We start from the raw sequence: 21620 nt of genomic DNA on the forward strand, positions 1-21620 counted from the left end.
CTAAACTCCAGGAACCTCCAAGTACTTGACATTTTGACCAACGGGCCTAAAGGGTTTTTGGCACTGTGCTAATGAAAGACTTTTTTTGGTCCAGTGAGAGCAAAGGCAGCTTTGCACACCCTGCTTAGAGGTTTCCTTTTGGAAATTGGTGTGGCTGTGTTTACAAGCTTGTCAGGGGGAATGTGAATTCTAGAGGACAAAGCTGTTGTTTTAAAATAACTTTGATATGTGCAGAAGTTAGGGGAAGTCAGGGAAAATTTTATGATGCTGTTTGTTTCCAGTTTATTTCTCACAACTCAAAGAATATAAGTTGATGAAAAATGTGCAACAGGCTTTTAGGAGAAATGGCATGGCAGCCTGCACTTATTGCTGCTTCCCCCTTGCAAAAGGCTGGTTGAGAAAAGGTCAGTTGACAGAATGGGCACAGAGGAGTTGCTGCTGAAAAAAAGCAATGTGGCCAGCTGAAAGGGATGTTACAGAGCTGCCATTAGAAAAATAACATTTTTATATTATAGCTTTGAACGTGTCTTGGCTATTATGCTGAAAGCTCTCGAGTTACTGAATCTGGCACGCTGCCCCAAGGAACATAAAATGATTTGAATGTCATGTTAAGCACTATTAATAATTCATCTGATGAGCTCAAGATAAACAAGAGCAAAAACTCAGAGTCATGTCTAGACTTTGTGACTTCAGTTTAATGTGGAGGATAACAGTGGTATTGTAAATGCAGCAACATATGTTTTGTAACTTGAGTTTTAAGAAGAAAATAATGTATAAGTACTGTGTCATATAATATGCCATGACTCAGTGTTAATCAAGACATTTGGTTTTTCTGAGCTATCTTGCCTGTGTCCCTACCAAGGCACAGAGTTTTGCCAGGGCACTGATCAAGAAGACAGTGGGGGAGTGTCTGTCAACAGCTGAAGGAAGCAAGAATATTAGAAAAAATTCAGAGTGCATCGTGCTTTGAAAATTCCTGTGATGGTAGGCTTAGGGCACTGGTGATATCTTGGTGGTGAATTGGCATCACAGACAGCTGAACTTTGAGACATGGGAGTTGATTAACTCCAGAGCTTAATACAACATAGAGGTATGTGCATGGTCAGTTAGGCTCTGGGTAACTGAGTAATGACTCTGTCTGAAAAGAAACTCTAATGCAGAAGACTTGTGCCATTTCTGGGGCCTAGGAGAGTTTTATTGCAGTTGCTAGTTGTCCTGATTTTGACTGGGATAACTCATTTTCTTCCTACTAGCTGGTACAATTCTCTGGTTTGGATTGAGGAGGAGAGTGACACTGGTAACACCCTGATGTTTTAGCTGTTGCTCAGTGCTTACCCTGAGTCAAGGCCTTGCAGTGTCTCGTGCTGTGCCAGTGAGGAGAGGCACAGGAGGCTGGGAGGGAGCGTGGCCAGGGCAGCTGAGCCGAGCTGGCCAAAGGGATATTCCAGACCATGGAACACAGAGCCCAGTACCTGAACTGGGGGGAGCTGGCTGGGAGCTGCTGGGCTCTGCTGGGAGACAGGATGGGTGTTGGGAGTGAGGGAGAAGGTGACCACATTTTAGAGAGAAAGGTGGCTCCATTCAGATTTAATTTATCTTTTATATTGCACACTCAAATGACAACACTGACAACATTTTCTGAAGTGATGAACCAGAACTTGTTTGTCACCTGTGCAAGGAGCAGTCATGTGCAAACTCTGAAACTTTCTAGAAATCTTTAAACTGATATCAAGAAACTACAGGCCCCTTTGCTTGAAGTCCATTGAATATAACTTAGTCAAAAGTGGGGAAAATGTTTCTGGAATCTTTTTCTGCAATTATGACTTGACTTCTAACAGGCTTTTCCATAGTAAGGACATTATTAAACAGCGTGTCTGTTAACAAATTTGAGAGTGATGGTATAGAAACTGTTAGTCTGTGTGAGAAGGATAAGCTGTTGTAGTAGTCAAGAGAAGTATGTTGCATTTACTAGAGCAGGTTTTACTGTACTTTTCTTTGTAACAGGATCTTTGGCTGTGTGATCTGACATTTTTCTGCATTCAGAAGATAAATTCTTATACTAAATGTAAACTTTTTTTTACCTTTTGTGCCATTGCTATAAAAGTGAAATTTTACTGTTAAACTTACTTAATGATCAGCACTGTGCAATTGAGCTCTTGGGTTTCCTGCTCTTTGTTTGCTCTGGTTCTCTAAGCCTTGGGATTGGTATTCAACTTTTTTGATCTCTACCAAAATATGCTCTGGAATTCTTGTTTAGGTGATGATCTGTCCCTGGAAGTGTGTTGCCTGGTTCTCCATACAAAGTGATACAATTAAGTCTGATTTCTACCTTTACATTTACATTCTTGTCTGTCACTGTTACCACAAAAGAATCTGTAACACTTAACAAAGTAAAGTGAATATTGATAAACCAGTAAAGCTGGTTCCTCTGGATATTTTCACTTGTCCTTCAGATTTATTTTATTCTCTGGTACCGTTACTCAGATTGTGTTTTTACATCTGTTGGATAATTTCCATCTCATAGATACCTGTAGGTGTTTTTAGTAGCTTTAATACTTTGTGAATTTGCAAAGGAAGTAGGATGAAAATTGGAACCATTGCTTGGCATTTCCATAGAGTTAAGTGTCCAGACCTTTTAGAGTGTTGGTATCCAGAAGCCATGATGTTTGATTAATGTGAAAGACTGATTGTAGGCATGGCTGCATGTGTTCAGCTGCTGATTGTAACAAGTTTGCTTCTTACAAACCAGGGGGTTTATTTAAATATACTCTAAAATGCTCTGAAGACTTCACAGAATTGTCTAGTCAAATCTGAGATGCTTTAAGAGAGGTTGAGTGAATTAGATGATGTAAAAAAACATCTGAAACATCAGCTGAATGAAAATCCCTTTGGCCTATGGCCTAGAAACTACAAAGGCAAAAGTTATTCTTGAAGCACTTAATTCAGGATATACCATAGCTCATTAAAAGTGGGATTATCAGAGTTTCCTTCTGGCCTCTCATTTCTTGCACAGTTTTAGGCAAGTGATATTATTTACCCAATATGTTTCTAATTTCAAAATGTGATTCTGTGGGCAGGACTTAGAAATAGTTGAAAATGTGTCCTAAAAGAATGTGCTTGCTAATGTTGTTATGGTCTAGAATTACTCATGAATTTCTGATACAGTCAGCTGAAGATAAGAAAATAATGAGTCCTGAGATATGATGGAAATATTGCAGTATGCCTCCTGAGCAGAAGAGTGGTATTCTTTCCTTTCAGTCATTGACTTGAGAACTGAAGGTCAATAGACTCCTTCAGATATCCAAGTGAAAACTGGTTTTGGTGTTGCCCTCCACTGCAGATTTCTGACTTTCACCAAGCACAGTTTACTTATTTCCCAATGAGACACTGCAGGAGGGAGTCAAGGGAGGATGGGTGTTCCAGAACAGGCCTCCTTTTGCCTCCTTAGCAAGAAAAGGACTGAGAAGCTGAGCTTTAGGTTTTTTCCCCTTGAATGCTAATTTTGAAGTTTAATGGCAGGAAGGAGATAGTAAAATCAATTCCATTTTTTGGCAGTAATCTGGACTGTGTATATGATATGAATTCCTTTTATCACCAAAAGAAGCTCAGTAATGATTTGCTTGTAGGCACATGGCCAAAATGCAAAGATTTTGGACTAGCTCAGAAATAGCTGTGCTCTTCAAGCTTTACAGTCTGTTCAAATTTAAGCCTTCCCATCACTCTAGAAATGGGAGTATGTGCAGAGGGGGACATGAACATTTTTTGGCTTTGAGTCACTGGGCAGACTGCAGTGAATACAGGCTTTGATTCTGTAAGGGACCTTTTTCCCTTCAGTCCACCCAGTTGTGTAAATTGAGGGTTACTAACTTGTCCACCCAAATTGAGCTGGTTATTGTGTGCTGCTGGGGGAGGGAATTCTAGAGCAGCTAAAAGGCACAGCAGTGCTGCTTCTTTCAGATGCACTGGAACTTAAATGCCAGCCTTGCTTTTCCATAAGGCATGCTCTTGGAAACCAAAGGTTTCTTTGGTTTCTAAATTGTGCAGACTATCCATGAGCATTTCCCCCAGACCTCCATGGCAGGGCACTTAGACTAGTTGATCTTTACAGCTGCCTTCTAACCCAACCCATTCTGTGTTTCTATGACCTTGAGTTCATTATTTATGATATTGAAAACCAAGAATCCTAGAGAGCTCCATTAGTAGAAAAAGCCAGTAAAATTGACAGTGTGGGGCAGCAATGTCAGTGAATGTTGTTGAGTCACAATGAAACCAAATTTGCTTTTTATTCCTGTGCCTAGCAGGAATTGTGCCTATTTTAGAAGGATATTAAAGCTATTTGCATCTTTCTGTTGCCTGGTGCCTTTCTGAATAGGACTAATGGGCTAACCTAGGCAGAGTGAGTGTATTTAATATTCTTTTTCTGCTGGAGAATCTGCTTAGAGCTGGTCAATGTATCAATCACTGCTGTAAAATACAAGATATTGTTCAGAGGAATTGTTCCCTGGAATGATGAATGAAGGTGAGTAGACAGTGCAAGGTACATGGGTTATTTGTTTAGGCAATCAAGTTTTCCTAGTGAGGTCATACATAAAACTTGAAGGATGTGTAGTGTGTGTTACATACCAGAAAGTGCATTCTGGGTAAGCAAAATTGGGTCAAGAACTGGGATGGGGCCTCTTTGAAAGATGAAGCTTCAGTGACAACTGCAAGGCTTAGGTATTGCAGGGCTTGGGCACAAAACAGGTGTGAACATGTCATTTCTCTGTCAAAACCCCCAAAAGTATTGAAGGCTCTGCATAGCTCACAGTAGGCTGGAAGAAGTCCCCTTTCATTTATTCAAAAATGAGAATTTTAAGCAGCTTACTGAGTTGACTTGACAGAAATAGTTAATAAAGCTTGACACCAAGGAGAGAGCTGTAATGTGGGACAAATGCACAGCCAGCTCCCATTCCTGGCTTGAAAGTTCAGGGCATTAATCTGAACATTACTGATAATAATTGGTAAATAAAGTAAGTGAGGTTATATACTGTATTCTCAGTCACTTTGGATGGTATTATTGATACATCATCTTGATTTTAAAGTTGTTAACCATGGTATGGGAATAGGAGGGGGAAAAGTGTTCTGGGAAATCTGGAAGAGGCCAGTCTCCCTCTGTGCTGACTGTGGAGCTTTCTTGGCCTGGCCATGGGGTGTGTGGCAGCTTTCTGCATTAAGTCTTGAGGGTGCAAAAAGCTCCTTCTCTCCTTCCTAGCTTCCTCCAGTTTGTTTACATTGGAAGTTGAAATGTTGAATGAAGTCTTTGATGGGCCACGAGCATTGTAGGAAGCAAACAGGAATGTAGAACTTCCATGGTCCCCTGCTTTTCTTCTCCATGGGAAGCTGGAGTGTATCAAAATATGCAGATGATGTGATAAATCATGATAGAGCAGAAAACTACCACACTGTTCCTGTGCAGTTATTAATGATGTGCACCAGCCTGATATCCCAGCTCAGTGGATTATTTTAGTTTTCCTTTTCATAATTCTCTTGGTACACCCTGAGGATATGAATGTTTCTCTTTATTTGAACTTGGCTTAAAACTCTGATCCCTGTTACTGCTTTTCTTTGATAACTTGCCTTTGTCTAACTGGCAGAAGTTTCATAGTAGTTTCTGAAATACCTTGAAAAATCAAATGAATGAGTAAATTCCAGTACTGGATTACAAGCTGAACAGAAGTGTCAGTTAAACAGAATAGATTTTCAGATCTGGAGTGCAAATTGAGGTGAAACATTTCTAACAAGGTAAATGGATTCCTCTCCTTGACTTACCTTTTATTACCCTGAAATGCCAGATACATTATAGAGGCATTAACAGTGGCACAGTGACATTGAAACATAAAACAGGGAGTAATCCTTCCCCAGAGGTGGGAAGGCTGCAAGCCTCAGACTCCATATCTGGGGTTTAATGAAGCGTGACTTCGAGGAGCACTGCTGGCTTCCAAACCTGCTGGAAACATATGCAGAATGGATTAGACATGTGAGTTGTTCTCAGATACCTAAGAATGTAATCTTTTTTTTTTCACTTGTTCTTCTGAATTCTTTTCTCAGTGCCGTACAAGGAGAGACTTCTTTATTTGTCAAGACCTCAAATCATAGCTTTGTATGGAAAACAGAATCACCTTCCTCTGTTCTTCTTTCTACAAAGTGTTTTCTCTGGTTTTTTTTTTTCCAGTGTTCTGAGGATAATAAACACAATGATGAGCCACCTCAAGAAGATGAAGGTTTTATGGGAATGTCACCTCTTCTACAAGCCCACCATGCTATGGAGAGAATGGAAGAATTCGTGTGTAAGGTAAGGGCACATGGAAACTTCTGAAGTAATTCCCTTTCCTAGGAAGCTCCAGTGGGCAGCAGACTGTACTTGGAGGAGCTGCACTGCTAATGTGAGGGAGAGGAGGTTCTCACTGTCCCCAAATGGGCATCTCGTGTTCTAAGTGCCAATACTGTGCTTCCTCAGCATCTGTCTGTCATACAGGATTAAATTTTAGAGCTTGGAACAACAGGGATTTACATCTGAGACTCCAAAGCTGATCATGCAACTCAGGTGTGTCCCTTGAGAAACACCTGTGAGTGCAAAGCAGAACAAAAGCCTTCTGGTTCAAGGCACTTTGACTTACAAGGTCATTTGACCTGATTTCTAAAGATTTGCAAATATTTTGCTTTTCCAGCACCATTTGCATCTCTTGTAGAATAAGCTTTGTGCCTGACTTGAAAACAATGCTGTATTGAAACCGTATGTAAGTAAATCCATTGTACATTTTGTCATTGTTGACCTTGGCTCAATTTTTGCTACCTTTGAGAGCCACTGGGCTGTGTCAGTCTCTGGCCCTCCTTTCTTGCTGAAAGGAATGCTGCCCCTTTATACACTGGTTCCTGCTGGTTTTATGAGCTATTTTGGATATTTTTACAGAGGGACCCTAGTGACTTGGTGGTCTTTTGTGTATGGATCATTTTGATTTTTTGCTTTTGTTGATATTTTTTTTTACTATGCATCTTTGCCTCTTTTAAAATATTTCGTAGGGTGGATTGTTTAAAATTAATTCCCTCCTTCTGTTTCTACCTCAATTCACATTTTTTGTTCATGAACTAAACCAGTTATTTCCTTGTTGAATGTATTTAAGTACCCAGTCTTTAACTGGGCTGGTTATTCTGAATGGCTTTGTTTTGCTTCCATGCACGAGTGTGGAGAATTGATTTAAAAACTCGGAGCTCTTATTGTTGAAACTGAAATAAGAATGTAGCTTTTTAAACTTAGTGTTTCAGGAACCTTCAGCCTTGCTCCTGTAACTCTAGCCAGCCAGCAAGCCCACGGAAGCCTGCAGAAACAGCCCCGGTACATAAAGCAGCTCCCTGCTCCCCCTCTGAAGCCTCCCTGTGTCTTGTGTTACTGCAGCAGTGCTGGGAACATCTGTGCACATTTATTTCCTCTGGAGCCAGCTGCAAGAATAGCTCTGTGCACAAACCCCCCTCTCTCCCTTTAAAGAAGAAATCCCATGGAACTGAGAGTCATGAGTCTGTTGCCTTAACTGCTCTGTCACTGTTTGTGAGCTTGGGAGTATTTTTTTCCCAATCTGAATAAGGGGGTTGGACTCTTCTTGCTGGCATCTCACCATTTCACATTTTCTGGCCCCTATTAGTGCTCATGGGTAGCTTCTTTTGCTAGCAGATACACAGTCAGGTTGGCTTGTGGTGGAGGAACAGGCTTATTTATTTATTGGAGAGAACTAGGTGTAGGCTTCTTCAGTTAAATGGAGAAGGTGGCCTGTAAAATAACAGAATGTGGAAGTGAATTAAATGTTTTCTCTTCATCAGCAGTAAAAACACCCAACAGCCTCCCTGTCCAGTGGAATGCTGAAGTATTTCTTTCTCTGATGGTGCAGTTCATAATGGTGCAGTTTTGAACTGGGAACAGAGACTTTAGCATGATATTTCAAGTGTAGAACCTTTTCCCCAGAGATGTTCCATCAACTCTCCTCTGTTCACTGTACTCACAGGTTAACTCCTGCACTTGTACTAATTTCTGACTATTCCATGCACTGAAGGAGCTCCAGTCCCTGCATGTCACTGAACTCTTGTCACCCCTAGGTGTGGGAGGGCCGATGGAGAGTCATTCCCCACGACGTTCTGCCTGACTGGCTGAAGGACAATGACTACCTGCTGCATGGCCACAGACCACCCATGCCTTCCTTCCGGGCTTGCTTCAAGAGCATCTTCAGAATACACACAGAGACTGGCAACATCTGGACTCATCTCCTAGGTACTCTCAGTTTGCTTTAATCTAATCCTGAATCTCATCCAATGGTTTTGTTGTTCTCAAAGAAAAGAGAGCAAGATGGAAAGGTCTGTGGGGTTGTCAGCATTATCATTCCACTGGTAACCTGTAAATTAGCAGCTTGGTATCCTTCTCCTAATTTTATCCCATCAGGATTGGATTGGACTTGCTTAATTATGGCATACTATACAAACAAATGCATTAAACATTTCCTAACAAATAAATTACTGTTAGATCCTTCTTTTCCCAAGTGTGTAGGTGTTAATTGGGATTGCATTTCTTGCCACAGGAACACGCTTAAGTTGCAGCTTCTCTGAATGTTTTCACCTTGTGAGAGCCTTGAAGGGAAGTGGTGATGCTTGCAGAAAGAAGAGCTTTCAGTATGCATGAGCTTGACACCTCTCTGCCTTGCTGTTTTTCAGGATGTGTGTTCTTCCTTTGTCTGGGAATCTTCTACATGTTCCGGCCAAACATGTCCTTCGTAGCACCTGTGCAGGAGAAAGTGGTCGTTGGGTTGTTCTTCTTGGGAGCCATCCTCTGCCTCTCCTTCTCATGGCTCTTCCACACAGTTTATTGCCACTCAGAAGGTGTTTCCCGGCTCTTCTCCAAGTAAGTGCCTAGAGAACAGGGCAGGCCAAATAGGAAACAGGTGGGAAAACAGGGCTGGGATTTGTGCCTGGAGCCCCAGTGTGGGAGTTGTTCATTTCATGACTGCATGTACTTTGGAACAGAGTTGAGCAGAGATTTAATGCAGCTTCTTCTAATTACAGTTTGTTTCAACATGAGTTTTTGTGCTGTCATTTGAGTCTTAAAACTCCATCATTTTCTGCTGTTTGGCAGGCATGTGCTTGCATCTTGCTGCTGTAAGGAATATGCCTTGAGCTTAGTTGCAGGACTTTGAATTTTTAGTGCAACCGTTACTTATTGTCATTTCAGCTGTGCTGACTTTGAACCTGAAACTTATGTAAGACAGTTCCACAGTGTGTATCAAGATGTCTTGGTCTTTTGGTTTTACTGCATGTTCTTTTTTTTGGCTGGCTGCTGAATATCTGATATTTCCTAAAACTACTCAACCAGGGTTCTGTAATCTGCAAGACCACCTCTAAAGTAGCCCAGCAGTTAAAGTCCCCTACTGAAAAATTAACTCCTTTGGCTTTTGCAGGGGTTTTTTGTCAGGGTGTGGTAAAAAGCAGTGGCTCTGAATTTCCTTTTTTTTTTACATGAGTGCACAAAAAACCAGTGTGGTTGATTGCAGTGTTATTCCACTGTGGTCACTGAAGCTGATGCCCAACTAACTCTTACTTGTCAGATACTGAAGTGTCTGCCTTGGCTGTGTTCTCAGAAGATACTGTGTGCCCTGTCTTTAGAGGGCTCTTGCAGTGCTTTTTTCCTCATCTGAAACTAAAATGTGAGTTTTCCTCACAAAGCTTTGGTCTAAAGGCTGCTGATGTCTGTCTCAAAAATGGCCTTCCTGGCTGTCTGTCAAGGTAATCCATTGCTGCGGGTGGGAGAGTTGCTGTCAGGACCTTAGCTGCAACAGTGACAGTAATTTAGTTGCACTGAGAAGTAGACAGTTGCTCTACGAAAAAGAGTGTGTAGGTGTGAGGATTTCCAAAGGTTCACACTTCTCATGACATTGATTTTTGTTCTCTTCTAGGCTGGATTATTCTGGCATTGCACTCCTCATAATGGGCAGCTTTGTACCATGGCTGTACTACTCCTTCTATTGCAACCCTCAGCCTTGCTTCATCTACTTGATTGTGATTTGTGTCCTGGGCATTGCAGCCATAATTGTCTCACAATGGGACATGTTTGCCACCCCTGAGTACCGGGGTGTAAGGGCAGGTAAGACCTGAAATTAACTGTTCTGCTTCTTGACTGCCTTTCCTGCTTCCTGCTTGCCACTTGGGAGGACTTAAGAGAGTTTAATTTTATAGACCTAATATTCTTGAACTGGGAGCTTGGTGGGTTTTCTTTCAGCATTTATTGTACCCAGCTGGCTGCACAGATAAGGGCTGGTGCAGTCCTGGAAGTGCATTCCTGAAATGGACAGTAACACATGCAGTAGGAAAGGTGGTGCAAAGGATTTCTAGCTGCATCTAGCAACTTTGTTCTCAAAAAAGGACTGACTGCTTGGTGTGTGTATGTGTACTTGTGATTTTTTTTTTAACACTAGACTCAGACTCTAACAAATCACTGAATGATTGAATTAATGTGAATGATATGCCTGGATAAAACACAGAGTTAAGGTAAAGACTGGTTTTCTCTTTACATCATCAAAAGAACAAAACGAGATTTGGTTTCACATTTTAAGGTAGGAAGAAAGAGAGCTTTAGGGGGCAGCTATGGAATGTGCACACAGCTGGGTTGAATAGTAATATTTCTTGTTTCTTAACCTGCACATGCTGTCTACAGTAAATCTAGATTTCCTGGACAGGTTTGGGTACCTTCAGAGCATTCAGCTTTCCAAACTTAAAATCTCTATACAGGACATGAATATTCCCCCCATGCCCACTGTTTTTACAAGTTTTCTGCCCATGCTGCTAAAATCTAAACAAATAATCAGTGTTCTCTTATATGGCAGATCAGAAGAGCACAGATGCTGCTTTTCTGTTTGGTAGGAGTACTTGTGCAGCATATGATAAACAGTCTCTTTGTTGTGTCTCCTTGTCTTGCTCTTGAGCGTTGTGGTGAAGTGAGGCTCGGTCTGTGTGGTCTCAGTTCCCTCTACAGGCCAAGAGCAGGAACTGGCCTCACCTGCATTGGAGCTGGCAGGCACAGTCAGTAAATGAAATATTCCAGCTATCTGCTGGGACATATAACTGAGTAGCTTCTGGTATATGAAGGAAGTTGTGCATTCTTTAGCTTCCTTTCCAATAAATCTCTTCTGGGGACCTGCAGCTTCCAGAGCTGTCACCCCTCTGCTGCTTTGGCAAATGCTGAGTTTTCCTTCCCTAGCTTTTGTGTTTTCATTGTCTCCCTCTGCCTTCAAACCTGACTCTCCCACATTTTCTTTACCTCCCAGGAGTATTTCTAGGTCTGGGTCTTAGTGGGGTAATTCCCACTCTGCACTTTGTCATCTCTGAGGGGCTCCTGAAAGCAGCCACAATGGGGCAGATAGGCTGGCTGGCACTCATGGCATGCCTGTACATCACTGGTGCTGCACTCTATGCTGCCCGCATCCCGGAGAGATTCTTCCCTGGCAAGTGTGACATCTGGGTGAGTGACTGATGAGGAGACCAGTTTGACAGCTGGCTCCCCTTGAGCCTCAAGGATGTTGTGTCAATGTTTTCTTACTGCACCAGAAGCTGTAGGTCTTCAGGGGCCAAATGACTCTGGGCTCTCTGAGCCTGGCTGAGCTGGTGCCTCTCTTCCCAAGTTGTCACAGCCTGGCTGGTCTGAGGTGACTGCTGGCCTGCAGATTCACCTCAGTACATTCCTGGATAGTTTTAACAGATGGGCAAGGAGCTGCAAACATTTGTGTGTGTGTGTGTTGAGCATCCTGCCAAGACACGTCTTTACCTTGCTTCTGTGCAGAGCAGTACGTGGTCATTTCATTGATGTTCAGTGTGTTCTCTGGGATCTTCCCATGTCTGGCTCCTCATCTTGCATAGCCAGGGAAATGCTGGACAGAGATGGTAGGATTTGGGGGGATCTCTGGCCCAGAAGAAGTAGCAAGTGGGTGGGGGGAAATTTGGTATGAGGGGAAGAATCATGGAAACTGGATGAGAAATACCTAAGGAAAATGTAAGGAAAGAAGCTGGGTGGAGCAAGAGTAGAGATGAGGGGAAGTGGCCCTTGGGAGGGCCACTGTTCTTGCACTCAGGATAGTTTGAGACCCCTAAAGAAGAACAGAAGTGAGAATGAGACCTGGGGTGTTTGAGCAGCTCGTGCACAGCACCAGTTTGCTTGGTTGGTTTGTTACTATAATGAGCTAAGCTCCAAAATCACTGGTGTGCCACCAACTCTTCCAAGCTTCCCATGAAGCCTGCAAATACGCATTTGTAGGAGTATTTCAGAAGCATTATCCATGTTGGTGTGGCTTCCCTCAGACAAGGGCATGCTTTGTCATGTAGCTCCCTCACAGTTTTCATTCTGCTCTACTCCAGTCAGTGACATCCTGGGCATTCATTCAGAACATCCAGTTGTTTCTAGGTGTTAATACAATATCATGTTTTTCTGTTCTGTTCCTCTGTGGTAGAAAAATAAAATACCAGCATGCAGAATCCACTTGGTAAAACTTACACCCGTGAGCAGAGCAGAGTTTGTCCCTGTTATCTGTATGAGAGGGCCATTTTTGTCCATAAACCACCAGCGTGTCTTGTGGAGGAGCTAATTTTGAAAGTGTCCTGCTTAAGCGCTTTGCCTAAGGTTCTGAAACTCTCCTTGTCCCTTTGCAAACATGACTTGGAGCAGCTCTTCAGCGCGTTTTTGGTTTGACCAGCTGGTTCCGATGACTCTGAAGTGAAGGGGGGGGACGTGTGCGTGCAGAGAATTGGATGGTTTTGCTGAAGATAGCAGAGGGGTGGGTTTAGCCCACAGCCTGGAGAGCCGCTCGCTGTTGCTGTGCGCGGTGCGGGGGGCGGGCCGGAGCCGCGGCTGAACCCAGCTCTTTCCTTCTGCAGTTCCACTCCCACCAGCTGTTCCACGTGTTTGTCGTGGCTGGCGCCTTCGTGCACTTCCACGGGGTCTCCAACCTGCAGGAGTTCCGCTTCACGGTCGGAGGGGGCTGCACAGAGGAGGAGGGGATGCAGTAGGAGCAGCTTCAGCCCCAGAGCAGAACCAAAAGAGAGCCGCCGGCGCGGCGGAGCATCCGGGCTTAGCAAAAGGAATACCTAAGAAGAATCCAAGTTTCAGCTGATGAGGCGTGGAGCTTCATGGGGATTCTGACTAACCGAGATAAATTCTATACCTCAAGCAATGGAATAAATCAATTTGAAGACCAGGAAATTCTGAAAACATAATTTATTCTTGGGATCTACAGATTGAGCTACAGAGGACCCTTTCCAAATCGGCTTCTGTTCAATGCCATATTTATTTGTAGAATTGGGGAGGGATAGCTTAGCAGTTTCCTTTTTTTTAAAAAAAAAGAAAAAAAAAAGTCAAGGTTAAATTTATATCCTCTCGGAGGGTTCGGGCGTTGATTTTAGATGCTCTTTTGGGAGAAAAACAAAATGTAAATAAGATTTCTAACTTTCTGTTTAAATAAAATTTATATAAATGTTTTAAACAATGGGTGGGGGGAAAAGGGTTTTTGTAAAGAATGCAACATGCAAGTACCACACACTGTTTCAATTTTGCACAAAATAAACGATTGCAGGAGGACCAGGTAAAATTCCCAGGAGTGAAGCACCCTGGCCCTGTCGATTTTTCCTGGTGGCCAGCATGCCCTGGGCAATGTGGGGTCCTGGCCAGCACCTGGAGTAGGTTCAGGATGTGTGCAGGAGGGTTGTGAGGGCTGGATTAATCGTGGTGTCAATCCAGGTCACAGTGTGAGCACATGGATTTGCTCCAGTGCCTGGAAAGGTGCATGTGCATTCCCAGCCTGTGTGCAGTGGGAGGTTTGGGATCACGGATCCTACACTTGGTTTGGGTCTCATCGCAGGAACTGGAGCACGGTGGGATAGCTGCATGTGGAATGGCAAACAGCCCAACTCCATCAGTGCCTAAGCCAGAGGCCCCAGGGAGGGGATGGCTGCCATCTGCAAGCCTGCTTCGGTTGCTCTGAGGGATGGTGGTCATGGGCTTGTCAGGAGATCGTTGAGCATGTGAGGGGAAACAGAGGTGGGGTTAAGATGGACTGGAAAGAGGAAGCTGTGTGCTCCAGGACTTGGAGTTAACAGGCACTGCAGACCTCAGGCACATCACCATCCTGTGTGTCAGGCTCCATATGCCAAGGCAGTTTGCAGGTTTTTCTTTTAAGGAGGAAAAGATCCCTATTTTTTTTTTTAATTTTTTTTTTTTTTTGGTCCTTAGGTCTACTTTCCATCTGTGCTTTTAGCAGTGGGACTGCTGGTATTTCTTAAGCCTAAACCTGAGAGTTCAGCTGGATTGCTGTGGTGCAGACACACCTCCTATATAAGGGGAGGCAAATACCCTTCTCCTGTGTAATTGATGTAGCTTGAGCTTTGGAGCCCAGTCAGAAGCCAGACTGAAGGAGAATCTTTGGAGTCTTAAGGTGAAACTTGAACATTTTGTTTGTTATGGCACAGGTATTGCTTGGAGGCTTTAGCTGGAAATTCAGAGCAATTACCTCTCTCACAGATGAGTTAAACAGCTCATACCGTGCAGTATTTCACAGGGAAGGAAGGTAAAGGGTGTTTGGTTGTTGTGTGGGGTGGTTTTTGTTGTTGTTGTTGCTGTTAGTTTTGGAGGTTTTTTTAGATTCCCTCAAGTTTCAGTTTTCATTCTTCAAGGGAAAGAGATGGATTGCAAAGATCTTCCCATCCCCTGGATGTCACAGTGTGTTTTGGGGAGTTGCTTTGTCTGTTGGAGTCAGGTAGAAGCAGGATGCCCTCCTAAAGCTGAGTGGGCATTAAGGCTTCACCCCTGGAGTGCAGCAAAGCCTCTGAGAGCAAGGCCAGCTGCAGAAGGAGGTGCTGCAGCAGCCTGCAAGTGTAGAGGGATGTGTTCTCAGTAGGATCCCAACACTGGATGCCTGTAGGGCTGGAAGTGGTTTATCCCAGGTCTGTGGTATTTAAATGAAGGAAAGGGCACTGTTACCTTGGATGTAAGGGCTAATAGCACTGGCAGCCCAGACAGGCTGGGGAGGTGCCTGAAGGAAGTTGCTGGTGTCTGAGCCAAGCGTGGTACATATCAGAATCAGAGCTGGCTGGAAGGGGCTTTGGGATACCTCTGAACAGTACCAGCAGAAGCAGCAGCCTCCATCCTGGATCATCCCACGTTCACTCCTCCAAGGGTGATTGTAACCTGGTCCTACACAGCACAGAACTATTACAAAAACACAGTACTCCACCTGCTATTCTTAACCCAGTCTCTCTGTTCAAGAAGTTTGTGTGTTCCAATAAAAACAACCTAGCTGTGCACTTTTCTGTAGCTTTTGCTGAGAACTCTTCCCAGGTTGGCACCTGAATGCCTTACTCTCAGCAGTCAGAGGCTTGCTTGCTCTGTGTGCAGGTTATTGCCATAGAATAGTTAGGACCTACAGCTTCTTTCCTTCCCCATTAAATAGTGGCCTTGTTCAGTATATTTCTTTTTAACAATTGCTTACTGTTGGAAGCAATGAAGCACATTCTGGGGTTTTGATGGCTGGGGACTCTGGTGATGGTTCCATATAAGATGGGATCTTATTACTTGCTGTATTCTTAACTTCTGCTAATAAAAGAACCAAATTGATTATTGTCTGATCTGGGTCTTTCTGCACTCTGTGGGCACGAGGGGACAAGGGTGCAAAGCACAAGAGCTGGGGGGAAGAGGGGGTCACTGCTGGAGACTTTGGTGGTTGTGGGCAAAATTTTATGTGAGTTGAGATAAAGAAAAGAAGTTCAGGAGGCTTGGACTTAAATTCCTGGTGTAGAGGAAATGCCTCCTATCCTGTATGTGTGTAAAGGGTTGTTCATCTCCTCCTGGTGTGCAGGCTTAGGGGCTGGCATGAGTGGGCTTTGGCTGGGCAGGGAGAGGGGCTGGTGGTGGCCAGAACAGCCTGTGCCCAGTGGGGCCTTCTGCTGTTCCTTGGCTGTCAGCTAACGTCTGGGAACTGCCTGGAAAGGTAACACCTAATCCTGCTCTTGTCTTGGCGCACACCAGGCCTGGGTGTCCACAGCTGAGCTGTGCTTTTTGTCAGTTCCTTCACTCAAGGTGAGTGTTCTGCAGTGACTTGTAACAGAGACAGCTCCTGTTAATGACCTGGGCAGCCTGATGGATGTCTCAGGATGGATTATAATTATTATTATTACCATTATTGTTATTATAGTAATGCAAAGCAAATTCAAGGAACATGGAGAATGTTGGTATCAGATTTCACACAAATTACACTAAAAGTACCTGCCACATTTGAATATGAATTGGGTTTATTCTGTTTCCAGAAAGCAGAGTGATATTTAGAAGTTGGCTGGGCAGGATAAAATTGCATGTCCCACCTCTTCTGTGTGTAGTTGTGTCCTTGCTCTGCCCTCTTCTGAGAAGCACTGGCCTCATTCATTGCCAAGTACCCTGAGTCTGGATTGAAGTGCTGCAGTCAAGGTGAGTGTCTGAGGCCACTGCCTAACTTTCTAACGAGCTGGAAAATAAATGAAGTGCATGATTAGGATGGAAGAGCTGACTGGTTTAGTTGAAGCTATTAAAGGCTTCCCTGCAAAATTGAGTTCTTTCTCCCTTTCTCTTTTTTTTTTTAACCCTGCCTCCTGTGTGGCATCAAGCAACTTGTTTGAACCAAACCCTTCTGCTGCACAGTGCTGCTGTATCTGCCTGGAATACCCAAGCCGAACTTCTCCAGGCTGATTTCCAGGAGTGCAGAGCACTAATGTGGTTTGAATGAAGTTGCTTGAAAAGATGGATTTCTTGGAGAGCGTATGTGGTAATTCCTAGGTGCATATTACTCTGGAAGAAGGAATACTGGCCTTGAGTGCATGGAGAATGTCACACCTGGTCATCTCCAGCTGTTTGAACAATGAGCAGTGAAGCGACCTGGGCAGCTGCTGTGAGAGCCTGGCAGTGTAAGCTGTTCCTTGTTCACCACTGAAGGCTGGTTCCTTGGGCAGGGATAGTGGAATGGGAGCCCAGCACTCCTGCATGGAGCTGATTTGCCTGCTGGATCTTCTCACAGAATCACAGAAGGGTTTGGGTTGGAAGGGATCTTAAAGATCAGGTAATTCCAACCCCTCTGCCATGGACAGGGACACCTTTCGAACCAGACCAGGTTGCTCAGAGCCACGTCCAACCTGGCCTTGAACACTTCCACAGATGGGGCAGCCACAGCTTCTCTGGGCAACCTCTGCCAGTGTCCCACCACTGTCACAGTGATGACATTTTCTGGCATTTCCAGAAGCTTCACCTTTGCCTTTCTCCAGTAAAATTCATGTGTAAACTACAGAAGCGTTGGTCTTCCTGAGCTGGGAGATGCTTGCACTGGAGACTCACCACGATCTCGTTTAGTAGCAGCTTCATCTCTGTAGTGGCACCACTGAGCACAGAGTCTCGTTACAGCTCAAAAACTGACCTGGTCTGGTTGTAAATGAGATGGGAAAATCACTGGCCTGGCTGAGTTCCCAGAGCAATGGTGTGTTTCCCTTAGAGAGGCAAATGCCACCCCAGCCAGTTCCAGTGGCTGGCTTTGCTCTCACCTCCAGCCCTGCCCAGCCTGTGCCCGTGCCTTGGGGGTTGTCTTGGCACTGGCTGCAGCTGAGCTGCCCCCGTCTGAAGTTTTCCCAGTGGCCGTGGCCAGGCTGTGGGGCTGGCAGATGGGCTGTGGGGTGGCATCTGCTGCTGGCACAGCAAGCCAGCCCTCCTGGGAGGGAGCTGCCACCACCTCCCTGCTGGCTGCTGGCCAGGGCGGCCAGCCCGGGGCCCTGCCCTGGCTCTGGCCCAGCTCCCCCATCCCGCTGCCTGCAGGGGCAGCCAGCCCGGGATTGTGCCTCTGCCAGGGAGCCTCCTGCCAGCTTGGAAAGCGATATTCTGTCCCTCAGGGCCTGGCAGGAGGAGGTGACAGCAGGCTCCAGCCCCTGCTGCCAGGGGTACAGAAGGTCACTGCTGGCTGGACAGACAAGCAAGAGCAGCCGGGGGCCATGGCCGGAGTCCCTGCTGTGGGGGCTTCCCTGTCTCTTTCCCTGCTGCCAGTGAGAGGCCAATCCTTGGTGCAGCTCCTGCCACTGTCCCACAGCCTTTCCTCGAGCAGAGCTGAGGGAGCAGCCATGCACATCCCTGTGCTCCCTGTGGCACTGGTGGGAAGGACAGTGGCAGCTGCCTGGCCCTGCAGAGCCAAACAGGTCTAAAGACAGGGCTCAGTGCCCAGCCCTCCTCTGCTGCCAGCAGGGGCCTGCCTGGGGAAGGGCAGCGTGCCAGGGCTCCCAAAATCTGAGGCAGCAGCAGCAAGCAAAGCAGGAGGGGCTGATGAAACTTGCTGCAGGTATTTACAGCAGAAGCGTGCTCGGTGGCGTCCGAGTGGGGCCATTCCAGAGCGCTGTGGCTGATGTCACAGGGCGGTGACAGAGGCATTTGCTGGCCGAGTGACAGGAGGTGTACAGGCTCCTGTCAAGGGCAGGCAGAGGTGGTGGTGGGGAACAGCCTGTGCCAAGGGATGGGGGAGCTCCCCAGTGCCCAGGGGGGACAGGGACAGCAATCCCCCTCAGAGAGGGCCCAGCTGGTGATGGAGTGTTTGGCACACGGGTGTTTGATGCTCTTCTCTGCTTGCTTTAGAGCATCTGCTTAGCACAAAAGTATCTGCTGCGTTAGGCTGCCCTGAGCCCTGCTCCCCTGCAAGCAGAGGCTTGTGAGAGCCCAGGGTTTCTGTGCTGACAGTGCCACTGGCTCTCTCAGCAGAAAAAGCATCCTGGAAAATACTCTGAGGAGCCTGAGGTGTGCATGAAACCAAGCAGAACTGTGGTGCTGGTCCTTCCCTGTGCCAGAGATGGGTCACACACACCCCACCACACACTTCTTAACACACTTGGGGTGTGTGACTCCTGGCTGTGGCCACTGCTATGCCCAGCCTGGCATGTACCAGTCTTTTGCTAAGTCTAAGCCAACTCAGGCCAGCCTCCTTTTGTGCCTGATCCCAACTGCAAACAGCTGCAAACATTTACTGCTGTAAATCCCACCGATTTTCTCACTATTTTGCAGAATGAAGTCATCCCTGTGTGGCCACACTTGAAGGTGTAGCCAGCAGCCTGCTCTGCCCCAGCCATGATTCAGGGCAGGGCACGTGTGTGTGACGCTGTGCAAGGTGTGTGTCCCTGCCCACCACAGTGCCTGGGGGAGAGCCAGGCTTACCTCAGCCTGCAGTGTGGTGTTTGTGAAGCCTGTGAGGAGAGAATTCAGCTCCCTGTCCTTCTGCCTGCAAGGAAATCATTGCAGAACTGGGGCTTGTGAAGCCCCTGATGTGTGCAGCAGTGGGATGTGGTCTGATGCACAGCTCTGTCTGCAGAACACCACTCGGGAGTTTTCTCCCATTGCAACTTCCCCCAGCAGAACAAACCCTGCTCCTCTGGGTCTGCTTTGTGTGCTGCCAGGGGTGAATGGGACAGGAGGGACAGCTGGCATTTAGGGGATCAGGATGGCAGCAGGATGCTGCTCAGCTGGAAGTGAGGTGGCTCCTCTCAGCTGCTGTGTGCTGGTTGGATCCTCCGGCCTTGCTCGCTGTTTGCTTTTGCTGACCTATTTTCATCTGCTGTGCCCAGCACATGGCTGAAGAAGTTGGAAGCTAAGGCAGCTGCTCTTCCTGGGATTTTTCTCTTGCTGAAAGGGCCATGAGTCACTGTCTCTGTCAGAGCATGAAATAGAATTTGCTTAACCCTGTGCTGGAGCCCAGAACTGGGTAGGTTTGCTTATGGTCTGCTTTGCTCCAAAAAAAAAAAAACAAAAACCAAACCAGGGAGCTGTTCCTGGTGTGTGCTCAGGTTTTGAGTCAGGCAAGAAATAATCCAGTTGTCACCCCTGTCCATTCCCTCCAGTTAGCTCAGTGGACAAACTCCCTGAGCCAACCAAGCCAGGTTTAGCTCTCATCTTCACTCTCTCAGTGCAGGTATCCCTGCAGGACCGTGTTTACTGAGGATCAGTGCACCTGAAGCCAAGCATGGCTCATCCAGAGCAGAGCAATGTGCATTTTTGTGTCCTATTTAAACTGAATGGACACGGGGCTGCTAATCCTTTCTGACAGGGAGGTCATCCTTGAGAGTGGTGCCCTGGGAGGGCAGGCACGTGGGGCTGGGGGAGCTGTGCCAGCCCGGGGCTGCCCTGAGCCAGGGGCTTCTCCATCTCTGAGCAGCTCCTCAGCCTTGACAGCCGCCCCTTCTCCCTCTGTCCTGCCTTCACCTTCCCTGGCTGCTGCTGGCTCTGATAAGGTCACTGCCTCTGAAGCCTGGAACTTTCTCCACCTCCAGTTTTACTTCCAGTACTGCAGTGGTTCCTCTCCTCTTTGCTGTAACACCACCTCCAGCCAGGCAAAACCCCACAGGGGGAGCTCTAAGGTCCTGGAAGGTCCCTTGCAGGACCTGATCCTGTCCCCTTAGTGTCAGGTGACATGGGTGACAAGAAGGACAGCATGCCTGGAATGCACTTGTGGGTGCCTGCTGTGCAGGGCAGGGACAGAGCTGCTGTGAGGATGAAGCCCTTTCCCATCCAGCCTTCCTGCTGCCCTGGGGCCACCACAGCTGTGCTTGCAGTCCCTCCAGCCACTCCCTGTGTTTCTGGGATTTGTGTAGGGCTGTGATGACCACCAAACATGCTGAAGCTATGGTGTCTATGTAGAATATGCCATATATTTGTTTTTAATGAGATGGTATGGAACAGTTCATAAAAAAGAAAAGAAAAAAAAAATGGGTGCTTCCCACCCGTTGTCCGTAAAGCTCTGTGAGAAGTGGCCCGTGCCCACCAGCTGGGAATGGCAGGCTCAGGGCAGGGCACAACCAAGGGCAGCTGCAATGAGCAGGGCAGTGCTGCTCCCAGGGGAAAGTGCCTGTTTCTTGGCTGCTTCTGCAATGAAGAGAGCAGGTAAGTCTCTTCTGGTGGGTCATACAAATCCCCTTTCCGTTTGCAGACAAGAACCTGGATGCTGCTTTAGCAGTGTCAGGAGAGGTCTCCTCGGCAGCGCTGGCGTGGCTGCAGCTCTGCAGTTGAGCTGTGCTGCCTCCCTCTGTCCAGCCCCGGCTGAGGCTGGTGCAGTTCACAGCCTGCTGAATTTGCTGTGCCCTGTCCCACGCCTGGGGGCCCGGCTGAGCACCACCCCCAAGAACAGGGCATGCTGCTTCCAGAGCCGGGCGTTCAAAATCCCGGTGGCTCACCCTGAGGGACAGGCAGGTGATGTCCCCTGCCCCTCCTGCTCTCCTGGAGCCAGCTCTGCCCCTCCGAGCGCAGGTGGCTCGGCGGGAGGCAGGCTGATGTGGAATGTTCCCGTGGCGGTGATGGCAGCAGCCCCGGCCGTGAGCGGATCCGCTCAGCAGCTGCCGTGCCCGGAGCTGCCCCTGCTGCTCCGAGGAGGCAGCAGCTCCCACCGTCGGCACCGTGCTGCACCTCGTGGTGAAGGACACCTCGGGAAGTCGCGGAGGGTGTCGCAGAAGGGGACCCCATCATGTCCTGCCCTGGCACGGCTCGGTCCCGCCGGGTCCCCGCCGCGTAAGGCGCACCGCGGGCAGCG

At 46.8% G+C, this 21620-nt stretch overlaps 1 protein-coding gene across 2 annotated transcripts in view; it reads left to right on the forward strand.

Annotated features, from left to right (window-relative positions):
• The window catches only part of ADIPOR2 (adiponectin receptor 2), a 44159-nt gene extending 28492 nt beyond the window's left edge, over positions 1-15667 (forward strand). For both annotated transcript variants that reach the window (XM_041398567.1, XM_041398566.1), the window contains exons 3-8: positions 6212-6331; positions 8125-8296; positions 8734-8920; positions 9969-10156; positions 11337-11530; positions 12937-15667. In XM_041398567.1, the coding sequence (XP_041254501.1) occupies positions 6212-6331; positions 8125-8296; positions 8734-8920; positions 9969-10156; positions 11337-11530; positions 12937-13068 (993 nt within the window). In that variant the 3' untranslated portion in view covers positions 13069-15667. The remainder of the gene's footprint in view (positions 1-6211; positions 6332-8124; positions 8297-8733; positions 8921-9968; positions 10157-11336; positions 11531-12936) is intronic.
• Positions 15668-21620: the final 5953 nt, after the last annotated feature.

Source organism: Onychostruthus taczanowskii, unplaced genomic scaffold (genome assembly GCF_017590055.1).
Source record: "Onychostruthus taczanowskii isolate IOZ18803 unplaced genomic scaffold, ASM1759005v1 scaffold15, whole genome shotgun sequence".
Taxonomy (NCBI): domain Eukaryota; kingdom Metazoa; phylum Chordata; class Aves; order Passeriformes; family Passeridae; genus Onychostruthus; species Onychostruthus taczanowskii.